This window comes from Pelmatolapia mariae, linkage group LG4 (assembly GCF_036321145.2).
Source record: "Pelmatolapia mariae isolate MD_Pm_ZW linkage group LG4, Pm_UMD_F_2, whole genome shotgun sequence".
Taxonomy (NCBI): Eukaryota; Metazoa; Chordata; class Actinopteri; order Cichliformes; family Cichlidae; genus Pelmatolapia; species Pelmatolapia mariae.
In genome coordinates, this window is record NC_086230.1 from 32,631,685 (window position 1) to 32,656,731 (window position 25,047).

Sequence of the window (25,047 nt, forward strand, 5' to 3'; positions counted from 1 at the left end):
AGGTATGTGAACCTGGCTGTAAGGCTTTTTTTGTTTTGTTTTTGGTGACTCAGTGGTAACCGTGCAGACTAGGTAAACCCGGGATATCGGCATTACCAGAAGTCTTTGTTTTAGTCGCGGTATAATGAACACATAGAAATAAAATGAAAAGTCTTTTTAAATCCAGTAACACAGCTGTAAACTGATGTAATCGTCCAATAATTAGATGTTGTTTGCATAGCTTAGACTTTCTATGAATTAAAGGTTTTATTTGTATCGTTCAGCTCAGCAATAAGAAGTGATAAAAGTCTACACGTGACAGCCTTCTTCCCTTGATGATATTTAACTTGTCTTCATACCAGCCATCCGTTTTCCTCCACTTATTTAATGCAGGGTCGTGGTTGGGCCGAAGCCTATCACAGCTATCGCAGGGCAGACTTGTCTTCATACATTAGATCTATTATTCAAAGATCACAGTGGAATCTAAAGATCCTCTACTCCTGTTTCATGACCTAGATCTCATTGATAAGATAAAAGCTTATAAAAGCTGTTTAATATTTCCAGAAAAAAGAGAAAAGAACTACAGCCTTAGCAGGTTTGTACTGTAGTCGTGTAGCAAAGATCCAGGTTGGAACAACAATAAGACGCTAACACATTACTGAGTGTGCACATGTTGGTTAAGTAAGCCCCCTTTGCGCGCTCGTGTACATTTTTTACCTGTTTTTCTTGTTTTTTCTGCTAGCGGTACATCCGGCTGTGTGGTACTGTTTGTCCCACTGGAGGTTTCCACTGTCAAAGACCTGCCTTTGCTTCAAAAGGTGGTGGCGAGCACTAAAAGGAGCTTCTAAGTGTGCGTTTGCAGAGCCGTATGAATAAGAAGATGCTGCAAGCCCGTTCAACAAACCTTTTCTTCAGAAGCTGTAAAAGGGTAAATGTCGCACCCAAAGCTTTAATGCCGGCTGCCCTCCATATAAAGAGTCGGTAAACAGAAGTAGCAGAGCGTTGTGGGGTTGCTCGGTGCAGAGCAGGTACATGGACACGATGATAAGGCCGGGGACGCAGGAGGAGACCCAGCACAAATGAAAGGCTAAGTAAGGCAGGCAGGCGATCTTGTCATCACATTAGCCCGGCCTCATTGTAATTGTGAGGCTGCTGCTGTCAGCCCCGGTGCAGCACAGAGCTCCGAGTCAGAGCTAGAGCCAGCGCCCCGGATAAAGTGCTCCGCCGACTGGAGATAATTGAAAATCCAAAAAGACTCGGGCTAATTTGATTACACCAGGCAATCGCTGAATTGTTCCCATTATTAAAGGGATTTGATTATGACATGAAGTCAAGTAATTATTGGTGCCGAAACTGCAGGAGCTGTCCCTTCTGATGAGGGCCACTGCTAGAGGGAAACAATGGTCCCTGTGTGTGTGCGGGATTTGTGCCGAGCGTGAACATGAAGGTATTTTATGTTCAAAAGAAATGAAGAAAAGGAAAATCACCAAATGTCACTTGTAATAGAACTTTAATGTCCCCTCATTTTACCAAAGTGATGCTTGAAATTTGACAAGAAATGAGTCTGTTGATCCACTTATTGTTGGAATGATGTGAATTATTCACACTTTTGGCTTCAAAGGACAGCAGCAAAGAAACAATGAGGCTAGTATGAACTCCAGTGCTAAGAAATCCTCTGATATCATGCCGGTGAACTATACTTTGTATGTTTACGCGTCAAATGCAGTCCTCCTTCGTGCTGGAACGCATCGTTTTGCAAAGCCGGGTGACTGACGCCAGCCACAGGAGTGAGAAGCGATGTAAAAACTGGAATAAAGTGCCAATTAGACCAATAATCGACTGCGAGATAAAAATGATGTTTGTTAAAAAACCAAAACTGCTGCACAGACAGATAAAACAATAAAGCTGCAGCGCTGCTCAGCCCAATGTATATTACATTTGTGGAGGCAGCAGTATGGCTCTGCAAGCTGTTTTTTAATGGATTTTTGAGAACAATGGGCACAGAAGCAAACCTGCAGTCGAACAGACTGTCGTGCAGTTTCTGAAATACATCGTCAGGTTTCGACTTTTCCCAGGTTTTAATGGCAGCGAGAGGAAAAAAAAAGTCAAATTGCAGCAGTTTTTGCCTTTCACTTTTGATTCATCACTTCCTGAGGACGAAGCGGCCCTACCGACAGCAGAGTATAATTTGGGCAAATAGAGTGAAACTACATCATCTCACTTAGGGGACGAGGGGAAGCTCTTCTGTTTCTGCCCCACTTAAGTGATTTAGGCTGATGGGGATGGGTGTGTTTGTGTGGCGTTTCTCTCTTTCCTTCTCAGCTCTGTGGCGACTCTTCTGCGTTCGCTTGTGGAAGACATTTCCACACGGGGACAGGTGAATAAGGGAAAGTTCAATAGTTCGACACGCTCATCATTCTCGCTGTCTTGTCGCCCCTTTCTGCCCGCTGATTTAAATATCAGCTGAATTCAGTGAACGCTCCCATTAAGGCCAGAGACAAGTCGTGTGTAATGTATGCCCCCTCATGCAGCTCCCTCATATTTGCCACACACACACACACACACACACACACACACACACACACACACACACACACACACACACACACACACACACACACACACACACACACACGCCTCTTCTCTGCCTTTGGGCGCTAAATTCATATGAGGGATTAAGAATCCTTTGTCACTGGACCCCATTGACATTTGAGTGAGCATTAGTGAAATTAAAACTGCATCTGGACAATATCCAGCCACGCTTTGGTCCCGATTGTGACGATTGGCCGGGGGAGGCGGTGTAGCCACGCGGCGCGACCAGAAGGGAGCAGTCTTGTGCCTGCCTGTGTGTGTATGTGTGTGCGTGTGTTTTCAGTGTTGCTGTACAGTACATACACTCATGCACACCGGGTATGCAGAGATGGGAGTGTGGAAGTGTGAAAGAGTGATTTTGTCCCTTTTGTATCTCTGCGAGCGGCGCCCTTAGTTCTGCATGGATGGAGGTATGAAGAGTCACAGTGGGAGAAAAAGGCACAGCTCTCTTTAAGGCAGGCTTTACCCACTCGAGTGTCCCCATTTGAGACACAGTGCCCAGCTTATCCCCCCCAAAGCACCTTTGGCTAGGCCAGATTCTCTTCCTCCCCCCCCTTAGAAAAAAGTGCTCTCCTCACCCTGTCAGCCCCTGCATGAGGAGTGTGGGCAACCAGACTAGCAGAGATGACTCAGCCTCAGCCTCCCATCCCACCCCCCCACCCCCCCATCTCCCTCTATCTCGCTCATTTAACCAAATTTAAAAGTGACTGCATTTGTAATTCACCTCTGTGCATGAATAAAGCTGCGTTCTTATCCAAAATGAGCTTTATATACTGTAGATGTGTGATGGTTGTTTGTGCGCCCCCGTCCTTAGTGGCAGCAATAGAACGAGTGGTTTGAGGTTTATTTATTTATGCCTTTCAGGCTCTCTTTTCCTCTTCATTTTGGGGCTAAGAAATGGCAAGCAAGTGCCGCTGAGGCTGTAGAGATTAAGTTAGCATTGATTGCTTTATTGGTGTGGTTGGATTGTTTCGTATCTGGGAACATTTGATGTAAGCACAGACATTTGTCTTGTCTTGTGCTGTCTCTGTTTCGTCGAAAGATCATTCATTTCTCTCAGTGCGTGGGATTTATTGGTAATATAGAAACGGGGGGAGAAAATGCTTTTATGTTATGTATTCTGCATTTTTTATATGATGAATAAAGATATAGGTCCACTCTTTGGCCCCTGCTATTATCACTCTCATTTGATCTCTTCTAAGTTATGTTCCAATTTTAATCAGCACCCTATTACATCCAATAATGCACATGTAGCTAATCGGCGATTGTAATTACTACGTCGTCCGGCCTGAGAACTATAGATCTGACTTGCTTATTTGGAGCTCTGCTGCCGTGGACTTTAGGATGTACATTGGCATTGATCACAAAAGTCAATCACGAAGCACATTATAGTAACTTTTTTATGAGGGCTCTGCAAAGTTACGCAATCCCTCCTCCTCAGTTTGATGCCCGTTTCTTTATTTATTGTGCTGAGCTGGTGTTATCCCCTCTAGACAGCGTTGTGGATTTGTTTGAGTGCATCGGTACCACTCTCCGTTGGCACCAACCATCAATAGTCCACCCATTAAAATGTGGAATTGCTTAACGTAACACAGTAATATGCATTTCTCTGTATGGAGATGGGTATTTGCAAATAGACCTCAGATCAATGGTCTTTTACTGCCTTCTGAAACCATTGTCTGCAAAACAATTGGAAATCTTTGGGAGAGTACGGTGGGGGCAGCGTGAGAGGAGCTGGAAGAGACGAAGCATCCCAGCACAGCAGCGAATTAATTACCCTTGTGAAGAATGAAGGTCTGTGAGATTTGCTTTTTGGGCCATTATCAAGTGACACTGCGAACGATTGTTTGTCCCTCTCTGGGTAATGTAGCCCAAACAATGGCTGCCCTACGCCATCATATGGATCATTAGCAGCTCACTGCGGGACCCCATCCTATGAAGTTGCCCTTCCGGGGGGCTGAGTGTTTGCTGGGTGCTCTCCTTCCTTCCATCTACCAAGGGACAGACAGCTGACAGCCCACAGGAGAAGACGGTCACTGGCTGCTGCTCATTAGGAATGGATGCGCTCGAGCTGGTTCGTCAAAGCGAATCCCGGCGGGCGAACGCGCCGTTATTACTGAAAGCGTTATGTTGCCGAGGGACGCCAAAGCTCGTGGAGACGCTAGAGAGACGAGACGGTGCCCTTAAGTCCAAATAGTAAATGCCAACAGTGTGTTTCTGTGGATGGACTTTGCTGTTGGGTTTGTGCTCCAGACTCTAAAATAACGAATGGCCCATAACAAAAGAGTCTTCTCTCTTAAACAAATGCTGTTAGAAACAATCAATCTGTGGCGTTTGCTGAATTTTTAACTCTTTGCTCCTCTTAGAAGAGAGGCCCCAACGTACGTCATTCAAAAGCTGTCGAAATGTTCCGATGTTTGGTTGTAGCCAACCGGCCCATCAGTCTAGTGCAAGGGTGTCCAACTCCAGGCCTCAAGGGCTGGTGTCCTGCAGGTTTTAGACCTCACCCTGGGTCAACACACCTGAATTAAATGATTAGTTCATTATCAGACCTCTGGAGAACCTCAGGACATGTTGAGGAAGTAATTTAGCCATTTAAATCAGCTGTGTTGGATCAAGGAAAGATCTAAAACCTGCAGGACACCAGCCCTTGAGGCCTGGAGTTGGACACCCCCTGGTCTAGAGGCATGTTTAACCTAAAGAAAAGATAAGGCATCTCTGTAAGGTGTTGAGCCATGAGTTAGCTGACAAGGACGGCTTTACTAAACCTCAACATTTAAAATTTCCAAGGTCTTAGATAAAAATAATAATAATAATGGATTGCATTTATATAGCACTTTTCGAGACCCTCAAAGCGCTTTACAATTCCACTATTCATTCACTCTCACATTCACACACTGGTGGAGGCAGCTACAGTTGTAGCCACAGCTGCCCTGGGGCAGACTGACAGAAGTGAGGCTGCCATATCGCGCCATCGGCCCCTCTGGCCATCACCAGTAGGTGAAGTGTCTTGCCCAAGGACACAACGGCCGAGACTGTCCAAGCCGGGACTCGAACCAGCAACCTTCCGATTACAAGACGAACTGCCAACTCTTGATCCACGATCTCTGCCAGAGGAATCAAGCACCATTCTTCTGAAAGATATTTTCTTATTTGGTGTTTGTATCATGGTGACGGAGAGCACTGACCAACTAGACCAGAATTGTCCGTACTTGTTAAGTTAAATTCATGGGCTATCGACGGGTGGATAGTCATCCGGGAAAAGATCACGACCATCAGGATAGAAACATTTCATCTTCAGGATAAAGATGACTCAAAAGGTCTTTAATTCGTTACCTTTTTATAGCTAACAAGGGCTAATCTTATGTTACGTGAGAGTGGACACCGTTCTGTTTTTTGTTTTGTTTTTTCTAACACCACTCAACCAGTTGAAGGAAGGTTTAACAATTGGATGTCTGGAGGTTATCTTTTACATATGAAAAAAAAGACACATTTAAATTAAATTACCTTCTACAGCACCTTGATTTAGAAGAAATAAAGGAATTAATGTGTAGTTAAAGTGAACATATGTCAAAATAAATGAATGAACTTTGGGGCTGGTCTGACTTTTTAATCTTCTTAGTTTGTTGTTTGTAATAAAACTCTATTTTAGCATCCACCTTAAGACGAAATAGATCTGGATGTCATGTTTTTACCTACGTTCTTGCTACAAACAAGCAAAGATAACGAATGTCACGTTTTAAGGCTTTTCTACCTACAAGCTTATATCAGCACTAAAACAAACAAACTAAGAAAATAAATAAATAAAGGAGTAAAACGCTTTACCTTGAACCCTTGGTCCAATTTGTTTGTCCAAACAGACATATAATTTAATTCCAGTTCATGTTTTGAATGTAGTGTGCATTGCAAGAGAAACACATTTCCCCAGCGAAATGGGAAAAGCACAAACAAAATTGGCAAGGTGCTGATGGATTTTATGTACAGAGGATGCATAATGCCCCGTGTCAAAAAAGCAAAGTGAAATTTCCTGTTAAATATGCAAAATCCCGGCTGTCTATTGAATGATAATGGCTCGGCACCTTGTCGCTGGGTTGCTGACTCCGTTGGCTGCGCTTCAAAGGCCTGTTGACTAACTTTGAAAAGACCTTGTGTTTCCTGACTCTGGGCTTTCTAAGATTGGACAAATGCAGCAGAAAGAGGGCTGTACGAGTGCCAGTCACGGCTTCCCCGAGACGCCCGAGGGATGTCAGCCTTTGAAGTGATAAAGACCCACTGTTTCTCAAGACAGCTGTCTCAATGTGGCCGAGCTCTGTGATGCGCTCATGTTTTTTAAAAATGACCATGTTGCTTTTGTGCACCATGCATTTCTTTGAGGTGCTGGTGGGGTGGGGGGAAGGGGTCACATGCGGCACGAGTTAAACTCCTTACAATTTCTTTGAAGTCTGGGGTTCTAGCACACTTGTGATGTGCACTTTATGACCATAAGTATGTGGATCCACTGTAAGCAAAGGCTTTCCTGTGTTTGGACCAAAGGCTTAGGTTCCAGCGGGGGGACCTACTTGTGATGCAGTATAAAAATATTAGAAAATGTTGTGCCTTTAACTTTGGCATCAGTTAAAGGACAACCCTTTGCAGTAAACAAAACCAGATTTAAAAAAGGTTTTCCATTCGCCAAAAGATGGACTGACCTCTTTGAAGGCCCCAAGGTGGAATTCTGCTTCCCGAGGCCCCCATAGGCCAATTTTCCAGCTTTGTCTAAACCTTAGTGCCTCTAAAATCTCCATCAGTCACACTCGAGTAAAAATAGGACCTCAGCCTTCTTGTGACTTGGAAAAATTCGATTGGATTGAATTTTTTTGCTAGTTGTGATGACCAACTGGTTCCAAACTATCACGATCCCGCTCCGACGGAAACCCGGACACGCTGGAGAACGTTTGCAAATAATTGCTGTGTAACTTATAAATGCAGGCAGATTACCAACAGCCTGAGTCAGTCAGAGTGCAACTCACCTGACATGCATCACTTTGCAATACATGACTCGGCTCAACTGGTGCAACTGTGAAGACAATATGAACTAAAACAGTAATGTTTCCTCTATATGACATAAATGCAGACACTAAACTGGAAAATTAAGTTTGTACTATATTTAACAACAACATCCTGCTTACAGGTGGCTGTCAGTGCACTGCAGCAGCCATGGCCTTTAAATGCTATATCCAAAATGGCTGCCCTCCTGCTATCAGTTGCTTGTTTTTGCCTGGGAAATCTTTGCAAATGTAATGAGAGCTGCAAATATCATCAATATATGATCATCTATTTAAAATATCTATTTAGTTCCACTGTGCTTTGGTGCAAAAACACCACTTTTCTGCACAAAGAAAAGTCTAAACTTTCTTTTTTTCATGTTTTAAATCTAAAAAATATCCAGGAAGTGCTTCAATTCATATTTTTTTGTTTTTTTTTTAAGTATTAATCCAGGTTGAGTCCAGTGAGTTACATTTATAGCAAATTAACAGCTCACATGCAGTGAATGTGATGCTTTTTGTGCCACTGGGATTTTGAGGCACACTTTGTTCTGTGAGTAATCCAGCCTTGCACCCAAACACCTTCGGGGTGAACTGGAAAGCCATCTGTGAGCCCGGCCTTATCAGTGTTAGACCTCGCTAATGCTCTTTAGACTGAATGGGACAAAAATCCCCCCAGCCAGGTTCCAAAATCTGATGCAACGCCTGTCACAGGAAGAAGGAGGCTGCTGCGGCCATCTTCAGCGACACGCGATGTAATGTTTATGCGTCCTGACTCTACTGGTCGTCTAGCTCGGCATCATTCGTCATCCTCATCAACAGGCCTCACCATGGCATCCTGTTATCACCAAATCCAGTGTGCACAGTGCATTATGTGGCTACCGGTTGTTATGTCAGATGCGTAAAGGCTTAATAAATGTAGCGCAGAGCTCAACTTCATGAAAAATGGGCCGCTCGCTATAATCAATGCGGGAGCAACACGAATCCGACTGGCCATTATTTTGTCGGCCTAATCATTTGAAGAACCAGAGACAAACTACCACCTGTGGTCTGAGCATTGATCATCTGTAGGTATTTTATTAAATCTAATAATACACTTTCTTTTGGCTAAATCATCCTGCACATTTCAATACCAAATGACTTCTGTTCATTCTATTAAAGTGGAACTACTCTCAATTATGTTTCATACTCCTATTGTCTGATCCTAATGAAGATGAAACACTTTCATTTTTCCAGTTAATTAGTTCATATTTAACAAAGGTGCTGTGCCATCAGACTCCAAGGAAGTGCTTTTTCTTTTTTTTCTTCGCTGCCTCCACCCTCTCTGTTTCTTCTTCGCCTCCTATGGCATTGAAAATAATCCCTTTGCTTTTATCCTTCTATAGAAATTGTGCCTGTGCGCTTTTCTCTTTTTTTAAATGTTGACACTGTTTTAATTGAATTCCTCAAAAGAATCCACCTGATCCTCGCTCTTTTTTTTGAATGAGCTTATGCATTGTGAATGTACTTATTCTCCAGGTCCCGTTGGCAGGCAGTGCCAAGGACAGCTAATTGAAGGTGAATTGATAATGCCCCAGCTGTCTGTGTGTTGCAGCCTCATAGCCGGTCTGCTGTGCACGTCTTTGATAAGTAATTCATCTGTTTGGCCTGGCAGCACTGCCTTGTTGCTTTCATGTCACTCTCTCTCTCTCTCTGTGTGTGTGTGTGTGTGTGTGTGTGTGTGTGTGTGTGTGTGTGTGTGTGTGTGTGTGTACGCATGTGCATATGTGAAGCCTTGGATGCTCTCTCCTCGAGGCTATGTGTCTGTAGTCATGGTCAGCAGGGGGTGAATCCTCTGCTGTGTCTGCGCTAGCACTTCGGGTCTCTGGGTGGCATTATAGTACTTCATCTTTTTTCTCCCAAGCTTCCTTATAATTGGATCTACTCTCCCAAAAAAAAAAAAATCGGTGCAAGTCAGCCGCCACCTTTCCTAACCTCCACAAAAACTTCATCTTCAGAAAACAATCCAGGAGTGATGACAGCTGATGTGACAGTGGAAGGTAAAGCTCACTAGGGTGCCACCTTCCTGCTCCCAAACCGCCTCCTGTTGCTTTAAAGATGACTTCTTTCCCCTCGTGCGACCCCCACCCCCCCTTCCCTTTCCCTCCATGCCTTCCACACTTCACCTCAACCCACCCCACCTCTGCTTTTGCGGTGCGATTCATTAACATGTTGAGGTGGACATAGCGGGCCACGGAGCAGCAACTGAATCAATGCCCTTGTCTACCAATCTGCCCTTTATCATGTTAATATGATTTCCATTGATGGAACGCTTTTTCAAAATGGCATCCCTCTATGGTTTTACATATTGACTTTTTAATTCATGGCCCTCAGTGCTGCATCACTCTTGTTGTGCCGCTGCTGCAAGAATGCTCCCAGATCAGAGACGGATGTTGCTTGAGTGTGGAATTGACTTCAGGGCAGTGTTTTTTATTTTCTTTCACTTTTTTTTTTCCATCTTACTTTGTGCCTCCTCGCGTGCGTGTGTGCGTGCATGCTCGCGTGCATGCTTGTGCGTGCGTGTGTATCTGCAGGTCCACTCCTTCCCTTCTTAACTGCTGTCTCCCTGTGGTGTGTGTATTCTCTTGTTAGGACCAAGAAGAAGAAGAAAACCCTGCTAGTTTCATGTCGCTGGGGCAATAAGTAAGATGCCTCTTTGCTAATGTTCTCACCAAAATACAATCTGGCCTCAATAGCAATAATGTTTACGGCTCCTCCCAATAGCCAGTGGAGAATCGCCTGAACCTGTAACATAGCTATAACAGGAAATGAGAATTTAATGCCCCGTAGAGCGACGTTGTAGAAGCAATATAACATATATATTATGAAGGCTGAGTGATGTCTTTCTTATTGTAGCTCATGCTTTTCCATGTCTGTTTCTTTGGAGATGATTGTTATCATCGTTCTTATTATTATTTCCATGTTTAATTAAAAATTTATCCCAAAATTTTACTTTTCATTGCATTCAGTTTTTTTTCTGTAGTGCAGCATCTGTATACAAAATGAAAACATCTTGTAAACAGCACTATTCAATTCAATTCAATTCAATTTTATTTATACAGCACCAAATCACAACAAAAGTCGCCTCAAGGCGCTTTATATTGTACAGTAGATCACACAATAATAAATACAGAGAAAAACCCAACAATCATATGACCCCCTATGAGCAAGCACTTTGGCGACAGTGGGAAGGAAAAACTCCCTTTTAACAGGAAGAAACCTCCGGCAGAACCAGGCTCAGGGAGGGGCGGGGCCATCTGCTGTGACCGGTTGGGGTGAGAGAAGGAAAACAGGATAAAGACATGCTGTGGAAGAGAGACAGAGGTTAATAACAGGCATGATTCGATGCAGAGAGGTCTATTAACACATAGTGAGTGAGAAAGGTGACTGGAAAGGAAAAACTCAGTGCATCATGGGAATCCCCCGGCAGCCTACGTCTATTGCAGCATAACTAAGGGAGGATTCAGGGTCACCTGGTCCAGCCCTAACTATATGCTTTAGCAAAAAGGAAAGTTTGAAGCCTAATCTTAAAAGTAGAGATAGTGTCTGTCTCCTGAATCCAAACTGGAAGCTGGTTCCACAGAAGAGGGGCCTGAAAACTGAAGGCTCTCCCTCCCATTCTACTTTTAAATACTCTACAGTACACTACAGTGCTTCCAACTGCATAGTTCCTAATTTTGTTCTTTTTTTGCTTGTATTATTGACTCGATACTTATCCAGTGGATAACTGGTTCATCTGCAGTATTTCTGCCCGATTAATGCTTAACCTAAATCAGTTAGGGTGTCTCATGTATCCGAGATCCAAAATAGTTTTCGTCCATGACAGTCGATCATTTTACGTCGTATCGAATGTTTTACAAGAAAAACAACCGTACTGTAAATCAGGAGCTTCACAGTCTGCTCACAGAAAAGTGTTAGTAATGTTTTAATCTTCCATTAGGACAGTGCTTCTCAATTATTTCCTGCTACGCCCCCCTTAGGAAGAAGAAAACATTTGGCGCCCCCCCAAATAGCATCATTTGTCTATAAAATTGTTATTATAAGTACATCTCTGCATAACATTGTGTCCTTATTAACATTAAAGAAAACAAAAAATGAAGAAAAAAGGAAGAGATATAGATCAACTTCAAACAAAGAATAACTTTATTAACGTTGTTTTTTCGTCTGTAACAGAAAATATTTAAAGTGCATGTAGTAGTACTGCAACTCTCTAAACTACTACTACTACATTTAATAGAATAGAATAATCCTTTAATTGTCCTACAAGGGGGGAATTTGCAGCAAGAAACCACATACAAACAGAACAGGACACAGGACAGAAACACAAACAATTTTTACATATTGACATCATGGACAATAGTTACCAAAACAAAGTAACTATCCTTATTGAACTATAAACATTTTCTGACCGGCTTGAACCATTCTGAAAAATAAAATTAAACAAAATCAGTAAATACATTTAAAATTTTCTTCATCTCCCACCATAGTCGCAGTGAAGCCAAGTGCTACATAAACTTGGTCATATTTCCTCATATTAGCTTTCAGGAGACGTGAGTTTTTCTCGTTATCTCCATCTCTCTCTGACTTTCTTTTCATCAATGTTTGACGGTCTTGAGGGTTTCTGTATCTCCTGCACTGTGCTGGGTGTGTGTGCACGCTCGGTGCAAAAAACTCTGCCACCTGCTGTAGTGGATGTGCATTCACACTTTATTCTAGGACGGCAAAAAAAGCATGTTCCCCGGGGTCACCCGCTTAGGATTAAGTTCAACTGTGAGGCTGACCACTGTAAGCCCAGAGCATTCACAGCCCAACTGTACGCTAAACATGGCCAAGCAAAAGAACAACGATGCTGCTGGTGTGAACTGACAACCTGTTGTGAATGTATCCCGTCTCTTACTTTTTAACATGTGGATAAAATGAGGAGGTCAGTGGATGATGGAGCTACTGTAGTTGGAATGGTGAAACAAACTAACCAGTTTTGGTCAATAGTTAGCGCTTCCTTCCTGATGATGATCATTCCGGTATCAGTGGGTGATGTTTTACAGTTTTATTTAATCACCTAATCTGACACAGGGACCGTCGCAGCAGACAATAATGCTGTGCAGCTCAGCTTTGAGTGGCATGATTCTGGAAAAAAGTAGTTTTACACTGACCGGTCAGATGCAGCTGTGGTAAAAATCTGATACAGTATTACCCATATGGAAAAGATATGTATAAATCTTATAAAGTTTGTATCTGTCTTGTGTGAAACTTGTATGAAAGAGTGGAAACAGATATAAGATCCCTTGAAAAATTATATAAATGAAACTTGTATGTTTTGGATACTTACTAAAACAATATATGAAAGTAATGAGAAAGTGGGCACTTTCATGAGTAAATCATATAAGCCTTATATGATTCACTATATGAAGCAAGCCAAATCTGATGCAAGTCTTTTATAAGTTTTTTCTATTTCTTTTCCATATGGGTAGTTATGTAAGCAGCAGCTCTTAAAAAATAGAGATATGAAACAAACAAATATAAGGTTTTGCTGTTTTCCACCCGCTCAAATGTGATACAATCCTGAAAATAAAGCGACCGGTACAGAATAACAGGAGAATGAGATCACAACAAGACGTGATGTGCAATCTGGAAAAGAAAATCAGTCTGGAAGGTATGCACCTCCCACGGGACCTTCCCAGTGGGTAATTATCCCTCGATAGTCCCCAGAACTGTTTTGTCTCAAGAAGCTAATGATAAGGCAGGTGGCTGGATGTGTGGCTCCTGTACTCGACATGCAGAGTGAATGGATGAATATCCCGAATCTGGTTGTGTAAGGGGGGGAGAGCAGGGGCGTGTTAGTTCAGATAAATGTGTCAAGTGCCAAAGGAGGTAGAAAAAAATGGAACTGCATTTTAATTGCACTGCAGTCAAACATTCGTCCAGTGCTTTTAAGAGAGAGATCCAATTCATCAGACGCACAGCTACTGTGCGCCGCCACCAAATGTGAGCTACAGTTGTCTCTTAGCATATATGAACAATTAAATGAAAGTGAAATTACTGCCAATGCAGCAACATTTGATGCTCGGCGATTCGGCATCCAATCACACGCAGGCGTCGGCTCATAAAACGTTTCAATTACAGCTGCGGCAGAAAGCAGCCAATCGTGCCGCCTTTGCTTTGGCTGTTGACACTGAACTTCAGCCATGTACGTCTGGGGTTCCTCGGTGGAGAGCCTTGCAGATCTATGTTGAGCTCAGTGATTAAGCAATGGCTCTTCTCTCCATTTCAAACGACAAGCTGCCAGGGACTTTGGTTTTAAATTGTGCAATTAGTGATCTGGCATGCTTTGCTTGGCTTCAGTCAGACTCAAATCCCAGTCCAGGGCCTCGCTGAAGCACAGTCGACAACACATACTCCAGGAGCATTTGTCAGACAAATTCATCTGAGCCTCCACTTCCACTTTGCTCTCCGAGCACACTAACCTCCCTCAAATGTCAGCCAGAGTATTTACCGTCTCACTGGTGGGTAAACAATTGCGATCCAGGTTAGGTAGCACCAGATTTACAGTGATTCCTCTCAATCAGAGCAGATAATCATTCACTGTTTGTTAGTTTTTTTATACAGATGGAGCGAATTATGTTGAGTGTGCACAAGCCTCTGCCAAAACTCAAACTACTCGCTTTCACTATATTAAAAATGATCTGTTTCCCCGCAGTCATAAATTATAAATATATTTACATTTACAATATCCAGCTAGCTGCTATAATAAATCTACATAATCTCGTTGCAGCAAATATATAAATTAGGTTGCTTATTTTAGGTTGCAAAACTACAAACAACCACCTCTCGATCGTTACGTTGGCTCAAAAACGAAAAGGGGCTTATATAACACAATGATTAGTGTACTATATAAATAACCCAGGCTTGGATAATATTGAGAACAGCTTAGATAATAGCCTTAATATTTGATTTTCTCTTTGAAGTCGGGGCTGGGTGCATTAAAAGTTTAAGAAGAATATGGTAAAACTTGTCATCACCACCAAGATTCATTTGAGCATGTATTTTTAATAGACTCTTGTAGGAGTCGAATTTCCACAGCTCCGAGAACTGCTTTCATTTCGGCAGCAGTTTGTTTCATGTCTAAAGCCGAGCATCAGGAGTCTAGCATCTGACCAGCTGGGATTTAATGTGCCTTGCTGATAGATGAAAACTTGCAAAGTTGCAGAAAAAATATTCTGAATTACAAGTACCTTTCGCCCTCCCCCCCCTTCGCTCACATCCAAAAGTACAGCTGGATGCTAAATATTTTTCTGCTCGGCGGAAACAACAGTCGTCTGCAGAAATGGCATTATGTGCCGTTTATCACTGCTATATTTGCTGTGGTAATTAACTTTTTAATGCTGGGAATTTTGATATCTATTACAAATTAGCGCTATTTTTTCTACTTCTCATCGGGGACACAACAAACATGAGATGTTCTGGGCGCATTAGAATGCAAATTTCCCTCTGCAGCTTTCGTTTTGTTTCTGTGACAACTGTTGGATCGCCGTGGCAAGAGGAGAACGCCAGAGAGTATGCTCTGCCATTCATCACCGACGATCCGAGCTCCAGTGGTGAAAAGAAATAAAACTGCAGAAATCGCGGCCTATAGTATATGTCCCCGTTTTTAGTTGAGGCTTTCAAATCTATGAGGGTGATTTCACTGATGATCACTTCTCTCCCTCAGGATGAGGAGCTGTAAATGTTAACAACACAGAGTTTTTAGATTCTGGCACAGGCTGAAATCCCATCTAACTGCCAATATGTGTTTCTGCGGTTTAATACGCTTTAACCCAGTCGCGTCTGGCTGTGACGGACATTTAGTGCATTTAGCACTAAAGTACTTTTTTGAGCTTCTTACTACCTTAAACTTCTGTTTAACTACATTTTAGAGGGAACGATTGTATATTTTACTACGCTACATCAATTTGAGAGAGCGATTGTTTCTTGTTATCTCAGAAAAAACAGAGATTATACAAAACATTTCACTTTAGGAAATGAAATTTGTTCTGGGTAAAACATACATTAATGCATCAGTGCTGGTGCACTGTTACATAGTGGGGGGGTGGTTGTTTTTTAAGCACTCAAATATGTATAAATACAATCCATTTACCATATGGCAAATGCATTCCACAAATTGGATTGTTTTGTGGGGGTTTTTTTGCATATAATTAGTACTTTCACTCGTGATTATACTGCATTTTCAAATATATTGGCAAGTCGTTTTTTTCATATGTGAATTTTGTCATTTTTATTTTGCCAACTCGGGACTTTTCCATCTTAAGAATTCAACTTGTTAAATTATTAACCTGTCAGTGCAATTGCTGAATAGTGCAACAAGCCGGTGCCTCCTTCCTTCTTGTTGTGTTGACCTAGAGCATAGAGTTGTACCCAGACGCTGACATTGATTCTCATAATGTATAAATAGTAAATGTAGCACTGCGGACCAAAGTTTCAGAGCAAATAATCTATCCTGAACCAAATATTAGGTAAGCTAGCCGCATGCTGCAAGCTCTTCTCCAGGGGCATGTTTGGCCTCCCAAAAGCATGTCTCATCTAATTGCTGTGTTTTGTCGGAAAACCTGTCTCAAATTAATACCGACTTGTGAAGTTGAGATGTGTGAGTACCCTTTACGAGAGCTGACTTGGAGTTGGAGTTTGCTGGTCATGACAACAGGTCTGATTCCTGCCATAGTCACAGTGAGCTGCTATCCAGAAGTGAAAATCTTGGTAATTTAGGAATGTCTGCATGTTTCTGCCACGCAGTCCCACCACGGTAGTTTGCCCATCTCCCTAAGCAAACACAGCAATTACAGGCACTGTCAGTCACTGTCAGATGTGGCATCAGTGATCAATCCAGCTCATTGGGCTCAGGACATTAGACATGGATATACAGTATATGCAAGGGAGTTAAACCCTCCCCGCAGCTCCCTGGCCTGCTGTTCATACATGCATCTGTTCGCTAAAACTGACACTTTTCCTTTTTTACCGCTAACAAAACAGCATTGTCCCTGCGCTTTAGGCCATCCTATCGTGTGGTGGTGGTTGTGGTGTGTTCCAATGTAATTCCTTTAAATAATGATGGGATATCATCTGTTAAAAACACTGAAGTGAAACATCAGGTGTTGGTATCGCTGCTTCAGAATGAAACACTAAGGTTTATTTCCTACAATGGCCATATCACGGCCACACACACACACACAGGCAACACAAAACAGACAGAAATTGGGGCGGAAGAGGCAATGATACCATTTCCAGATGGTGAATTCAGTAGACCAGAATGCAATGAAGCAACAATACTTTTTTAACTATGTCCCATTTGTGACACGGTTGTCTTTTTTCACGTTTTAACTACGCTCACAGTGAGCACCCCAAATCTGCTTGAAGTAATGACTGAGGCATGTCGGCACATTACGCGCATGACTGGAAACTGGAGATAATGAAAACGGGAACTCCTGACACAAAATTCCCATTTTTTAATATTAAAAGGCAGCCGGTGCATATGATGCGCCAGCCGTGTTCACCTCACAAAGGTCTAACTTTATTTAAATTCTGTTTGTATTTTCCTTCAGCTGCCACTCACGCCCTGGGTGCACTAGACAAATCTATATATGGTGGGATCAGTGGGAAAACAATAACTGAAATAGCAGTGGAAGGGAGTAGTGGGTAGACCAGAGGCATAAATGACAAGACAAAAATAACTCCTGGAACACTGTGAGCCCCGCAGACAGATGGATATAAGAGTATCTGAAGCAGGAGTTTTTCCTGTAAGTGCACAGTTATCACAGTGTCAAACCACGGAGGAAAAGCGCTGTAATAGCCCCATTCTTAACTTTATTTCATTGTAGCTTCTGTGCATGCACATTATTCTCATCTGCCCCTGTCGCCCTCGCACAGTACAACAGATAGAGATCTATAAGTACGATTGCCAGTCTGGAGGGAACCAGAGGCGAAAGGGGCTTTGTTAGGCTAGCGGTCCCCGCCTGCACGGCTGCGCTCCTGCATGGGTAAAGAAACAGCTTTACACACTGACCTCAGAGCTGTTGTTTAATCACCAGGGCATTTTAATGGCTTGTCAGAGTAATGAAATATGGTTGGAGGCTACCTGGTGCAAACATTACGATAAATCCCTCTCACACAAGCCTATGCAGGGCTTAATGGTTATAAATCATCACTTTGGGGAGAGAAAAATGACAGCTATTAAAATAATGAATGGGATGATTAATTTTTCACATTAAAGATTAAAAGCTATGAGAGGTATCATCAGATATTTGAGCCGCTGTAAACGTTTGAAAGTGAGAGCTTATTTTCCGCACTTTACGACGCCCTCCGTTTCTTCACTGTCATCCAAGTTTCTACCCCGTTTTTTTTTATATATTTATTTTTATTTTATTTTTTCTCTTTTCTCTGTTTGCTGGCTTGGTGCGCCGCCAGCGCCGGCATTCCTTACACCTAATTTGTGCTCTTGTAAAAGTGCTCTGAGGAAAAGCCTTGAAGAACACTTATTGCTTGAGGCAGTACAGGACCCTCTCAGCCTCTCTGCAGGGGCTCCTCGTGGCTCGCGCTGACATTATTTCATACCTCTAAAGCTGTCATACCTATAGCCTTTCACAAGAAGAATAAGAAGAGCTAGCCAAAAGTACTTTGCCTTGTTTTGGGAGTCATTTTTTATTTATTTTTTTGGTGCATTCTTGTCTCTTTCCAAATGCACATCTGTTTTGTTGCTGGTGAGATTAGTCAACTTTCTGCTTTATGTTGAACAAAGGCTGGATGGAATCACACATGCTCGCTGAGCTGGAATAAATCCCCATGTATAAACAATCTACCACAAGCTGTCTCTATGTCTCCATCAGATCGCTCCCAGGAGAAGATTTGTTATTGGACATACACAGGAGTGACAAATTATAGGAAAAACATGAACCATGACCCCGACAGTGCAGGGATCGGACGGCTCTGTTATTCTTTGTCGGGCATGTTGCTGTCTTGCTTTGGGTCTACTTCTCCCTCAGAAGGGTCACTTCAAGTCAATACAAAGTTGCTCTGAGTGATCTCCTTTTTAACCAGTGATGAAATGAATGGCCTCTTCAAGGATGACAATACTCCCATCCATAGGGCGCGAGAGGTCACTGAAGGGTTTGATGAGTGTGATTGATTTATGTGAATCGTTCCTTTTGGCTTTCATACTCGCCGGGTCCAACACAGTTGAATGGGTTACCAATCACAGATTGTGGACTGACATTTAAAACTTAGTTTCCTGCCGACCACGCTCAGCTTTATGAACTTTGGTGCAAAATAAAATCATTACTGCTGGTGTGATGCGCTTTATTTATCAACGTGGTCGCAATGTAAAAATGTAACATTTCCTCTTATGACTGTGGGACCTGACCACAGCCTGTGGGGTTGAAAATAAAGCTAATGCAGAAACACTGAAAACTGTAGTTCCTCAGGTGACCACTTGAGGCTGGTTCCAAAAGTTTTCAGTCTGGTACAAGAATGGCTTCAGCCTTTGTAGATTATTTCATAGAGGTCAAGTGAAACTTCGAGTTTATTTGAGTTTGAAGTCGGGTCACTTTGATAGGTGCATAGCAACACAGGAGGCTGTAGCCACTAGCTTTACGGTCAGCCTCACCTCTGCTAGTCTGAGTCACCAAAGTGGACGCTGCTGGTTCCCTTCTGCAGCAATTATCTTACAAATGATGCGGCTGCCTTTTTAGTAATTGTACTAACAGCCTTTCTGTCTGGCAGAGCTAGAATTAGCTGGTAACTGTCATCAAGGTATAGTTCATTCTAGTCAGTTTGACCAAATATCAACAGTCTGGCTTCGGTACTGGGGTTCTTTTATACCATTATGTTTGCGTGGTGCACTTCTCTTACATACATACTATACACAACCTGTTCAGCTGTGTTTCAGCAGTGTAGCAGTAGCTCATCATTTAGAAGAATACTCCATTAAGTCAAATTGTGGCATTTAGTTAGAACAAGCAAGGCAAGCAGTACTTGCCTAAAAATACACATAAATTAAAATGTACCGAAATGAAGCTATTTCTCCACTTCAAGCTCCTGGCCTGTCAGTTAATATGTAAATCCAGCTTTTACATTGCTGCCAGCCTGTGGCCGCAGTCGGATATTGTTGCTGAAAGCTGTGCTTATTTCATTCTCATAAAAGACTGCAGCTCTGTCAGGTTTGAGGGCGTGTCCGTGACTGAAGCTGAGTAAACTCGGAGGCTAGTAGCTTTTTCCTTCAGTGGCTTTGGATAAACCTCTGACCTTTGAGACGAGACCAGAGTGTGAGGCAAGCTGCTGCTGGTCAGCTTTCACTGCTCTGAGATTAGCTATGATTTGTGCTTGGTATGCTAACACATTAGCATTAGCCAATTAGCTAACGCTAGTTAGCATTTGCAAGTAAACAGGCTTCAGAGATTTAGCATCGTAACCTAGGAGTTTCCCCTTGTTAACCGCTGTGGCTAACATGTATGACGTAGAGAAGATGGAGTTTGAGAATTTTTTAATAACTCCGTTTATAAGGAAAGCTGTGACGATGATGGAGAGGCAGCAGCTCTGACCATGTCCGGGCTAATAAATCAGGCAAGTTATGCAGGTGGAATGTCAGCAGCACTTTCAGATTAGCATCTACTAGGATACCTGAGTGTAATAGGTTTAACCAGCTGCTTTGCTAACACTCCACATTCATTTTTCATTTATATTTTGAATCCACTGAGGATATTGATAGTTAACCATGTCACACACTGTTCCAGCCTTTTAATTTAGCTGTTTTTTTTTGTTATTATTATTTTAATGTACTGTTTGAAGAGGCCTGTGATTTGGAACAACTGTGTGTTTCCTAGATATGTGGCTCTCACAGGACAGCCGCTACAAACACATGATTTATAGAATATGATGCTGGGCATTAAACAGACCATAAAGTATTTAAGATTAGCTCAATGTGCAGCAGTAATATTAATCAATTTAATACTGATGTGGAACATTTTCCTGAAGAACAATAATTTTTATTTTGATATTTTATGCACAGTTTCCCAATAATATTGTTTTATGAGTGGTGAGGTGTTTTCATGGTGTTTTATTGCTTCTTTTCCTGAAGAAATTGTTTAGAAATTTCTCCAGCACTTTACATTTTCAGCTTATAGTTGGCAATATAGTAGATTTGACTTTATTTAACTATAATAGTAATAACATTTTACAATTCTTCAGCCAGGAAGGATTGCAGAAAGGTGAAGATGTCCATGTAGAGTGAAGACAGGCAGCACAAATGGTATGTTTTAATCTCATCCACTTTATCTTGTTAAATAGGTAAATACTTTTTGTAAAAGGTTACGCCTCTGTACTGGCATGAGCAGTGCATTAAGCAATGATGAAGACAACACGTCACATTTGAAAGAATGTGGTCGTGCCAGTAAAACACCTGAAACACGGGGAGTCGACGCAGAGGTGCACTGAAGCTGTTCGGGCAGCGAGTGGTGCCCCAGCACCTTAAAAGACACTGGATGTCGGCTTTCCCCTTTAATTTGTCACCATCCATAGAGTCCTAATTCAGCATTCACTTCCAGGGGACTTGGTGCATTGTTCAAACATACATCACCCAAATTGCGAGGCAAAGATTAGAGGGGAAAAGCATAATTAGAACATTAATAACCATACATGTTGGGGAACATAAGTAATTGAGTTTTTATGATAAATAGGAACGTAAACAAAAGGCAGGAGAATGAGAGGTTCATTTAGATACTCCAAGCTGGGTCTCAGCAGAGACATGAATGTAGGCTTCTTCCACTGTTGCCCAATTATTTCTGTGTTTCCAGGCAATGATAGCATTGCTTGTCCATCTGCAGCCTTCAAAGGGATATTCAAATAGTCTCATTGAAGCAACGGCACCATTTGTTGGCAGGGAATAAATTGTTGGCTGGAAAATTTTTTCATCCTCTCGGAGCGAAACCAGGTATTTGTGCAGTTAAAGTTATTTACAAAGTGGTGCGAAATTTTAAACGACTCCCAGCGATTCCGCGCGTGCCTGTTTTTCCCCCTTTGATTCCTGCCATGTCAGTGTGTGTTTGTGTGTGTGTGTGTGTGTGTGTGTTTTTGGTTGCTTTTTCATATGCTGTCACCAGAGATGCGTGCGATGGCCACCCACACCTCCTTCATGTTCTTCCAGCTCTTTCTTACCGTCCGCTAATGATCCAGGGACACCGAATAAAGGGCCGCTGAAACAAAATGGCCACCTTAGCTGCCCACTTATATCTCAACCCTCCCCTCTCGAATCAATTCTGACATTTCATTCTGCCCTTATAGAAGGTAATGGTGCATTCAGAGGTTGTTACCGATAATGTTGAAACGGTATTGCTTGGTTTCATTGGATAGATGTACTGTAACCTCTGCTGTGGGATGGCTCCAGCCTCTCTCCACCTTGTGTCTAGTCCCTTTTTTTGGCGGTTGGGGGGGTTCTCTGAGACTGAGATGTTGGTATTTACCGGCCCAAATATCTCTTTTGGCACAAGTGGGAGCAGCGTTTTTCATTTTTTTCCTGTTAACAAATAACCAACCAGTGTTTGTATTTTCCTCCCACACTTGTGTTCACACAACATGAAGTGAAAACACCCTTTTAAGTCAGCTAGTCAATATGCTGTTTCTAATATATTATTTACTGCCTATGGGCTGTATATCTGAATGCGCTAAACAACTGTTTCGGTTTTGCAGTCATAATCATGTAGAGAGAAATCACAGAGCCAGATGTCTGGCCCTCGTTTTACAGCGTTTATGTTTTCCTCCGAGTTTATGTAAAATTCATCCTTCCCTGTTTTATTTATTCCCCCGTTTTCACTGACTCAACAATTAGTCAATTCCCAATCAACAAGAGAAAAGAAATTGCTTTTAATTACTTTTGATAAATGACAAATTGTGTTGGCATGGCTCCCTGCAAATGCTTAATCAGGTGCTGGGCGGGGTAGGGAGGCGGGAACCAGGAGAAGGGATTTCTGCTGGGATGAAATCAATGCGGTTTCTCTGCGGTTCACCGGCTGGGCTTCTGGGCAACAGCCAACCAGAGGCCTGCGAAGATACACAAGTCAGCAGAAAAACCTCCTGCTGCATGAGAACAGTCACCCACTGAGGCACAAACATGCAGGAACATTCAGATATATATGCTTTGTGTATTGGCTCTGCATCTCACACACACGGGATGTAACGTCTGACAGCGTCGAGCGCCGGTGATTAATACCAGCTCTGCAAACGATGCACCAAACGTACTCGGTGTAATTGCGACATTGTTTTTTGATCGCTAAATTCAGAGTGCTACTTTCTGCCATCATCACAACTTATTGCGAGTGACAGGAGACGTCTTTAGAAACCTCGACTTAAATGGATTTCACTATAACTACTTCCTGGTGAGCAACAGCTGGAAGTCTTGTTGTTGCAGTGAGGTTGTCAAGTTTGGTGCCACTGTGCCTGTGAAGAGACTAAACAAAAACTTGCACTTCCTCACTGTATCTGGCACCTCATGCTAGCTGGAGATGCTACGCAGCAGGATGAAATGTCAAGAAACGGCTCCAGCGGCTCACGCCCCCTACAACTACACATCATTGTCTTTATGTGGAAGTTGTGCGAACATGTCAAACAAATAAAATGCTCCTTATTTATTAGTTATTTTAAGGTGTTACTAGGATTTGGTGCTTATTTAATCTTTCACAGAGCCAAACTAATTACTTCCCCTCATTTAACTAGATGTCCCTTTAACTATCCATTAAAGGGACAATTCAATTGCAGTAGCATATATGCATCTAACTTGTTTTGGAGACAGTAGAAAGGTTATAATAGAGCCTTATGGCACTGGCCTGATTTTGCACCAAAAACGAACATGAAACTGAGCAGCTTGGTAAAAATTCGTGAACCTTGTTTTGAGGCATTTCATGCAGGAACTATTTACCGATTGCATTCAGTAACTAAATGAAGGGTTCAGCTAGTTTGCACTGCTGCTAAACCAAGGTGTGCACCACTCTACATCCTGACATTCTGTTAGAAGTGCAAGCCTGGACTCACTGCTAAATGCACGCCCCCTTCTGCACAGTGATATGGCTGGGGGGTGTAGTTGGGTAGAAAGAAAATAGTTCCTGCGTGAAACTGCTCCCAACAGGGTTTGTAGATTTTGGAAAAAAATAACCAGGTAATGCTGCTGAGGTTTTCAAAGGAATTTTTTTTTCTTTGAGCATCACACGGTGAGAACCATCTAGCTCTACAGGCCTGAAGAAAAAGTATTTCCCTGTGAATTTCTCCATTATGTTATCTAAAAAGGTGAAAGTCTCTAACTATTACCAGCCAAATGTCTTTGTGAAGTAAGTGTACACTGTACATCAGGTGTTGTCGACATATGGGTGAACTTAATATCGCTGAGGTGTTTGTAGCACACTGACTACGTTCACCTGTCTTCTTTCACATGTCATGTTAGGACTAACCTGAAACATGCCTTCATATTTGAGATATATTTTTGGATCTTGGATGAAAATCTGCTGTTACAAACATGATTTCTTTCACTGTGTTTTTCAGATTTTCTGCACGTGTCGCACTGATGTTGTTATTGTGAAATTTTTGATCACCGTGAAGCAAAAGTGTGATATTGTGACAGCTTTAGTATAAAGTAGTAAAAGTAGAAGGCTGAATTCTGTTCCCTGTTTCATTAGCGCATAATTAAATTAATCACCTCCTCTCGCTGCTGCAGTCTGTTTTCTAATAGGAGCTTTCCTCTCTTCTCCATTTTCAGGATTCATCAGAACCTGTGCCAACAGCAGCGAGTCGAGTGACCCAGCTCCAGGCCGACCGGCTTCACCTGTACATGGAGACCCCCAGCTGGGCAGGTCAGACTCTTAGCTAACCCCCTTTGAACCCCCCGTCGTCGGTCCGTTGTGTTCTGGTTGACTTTTTTTTTTTTTTTTATCTTATAGTTTACATTGAGGTACTTTATCCACAGCTTTTCCTGAGCAGAGGTTTAAGTTGTGAACATCATCACTGTGACCATGCTGCACATTCTTTGTCTAGTTTTGGATTTTTTTGGATGTTTTTAGCTGCACAGGCTAAAAGATCGAAACCAGATTTTTAAAAAATTGTCTTCAAAAATTATCCATAGGGAAAAAAAAAACACTTTCAGTGCTTTATTTTCATAATGACATTTTTTTAAAGCATCTTATTCTGATGTCTTACTGATGGTAGGTTCAGTTAGATTAAAAACACACTTTACTAAAGTGAAGGGACAGATAGTAAAATTCCAATGTTTTCAGCTACTAGAGAAGAGGCACTGGGATTACCTCTCCAGTGATATAGCTGCTCACATCGCCCCGGTGATGTATGCATGTACTCCAGGGGCTGTTAGAGGTCTGTGACGTAGGTCGTGGAT

General features: G+C 42.3%; 1 protein-coding gene across 7 annotated transcripts in view; it reads left to right on the plus strand.

Annotated features, from left to right (window-relative positions):
• LOC134626544 (RNA binding protein fox-1 homolog 3-like) overlaps positions 1–25,047 on the plus strand; it is a 421,716-nt gene that overhangs the window by 192,424 nt on the left and 204,245 nt on the right. For all 7 annotated transcript variants that reach the window (XM_063472459.1, XM_063472454.1, XM_063472462.1 and 4 more), the window contains one exon: positions 24,418–24,511. In XM_063472459.1, coding sequence (XP_063328529.1) covers positions 24,490–24,511 — 22 coding nt within the window. In that variant the 5' untranslated portion in view covers positions 24,418–24,489. The remainder of the gene's footprint in view (positions 1–24,417; positions 24,512–25,047) is intronic.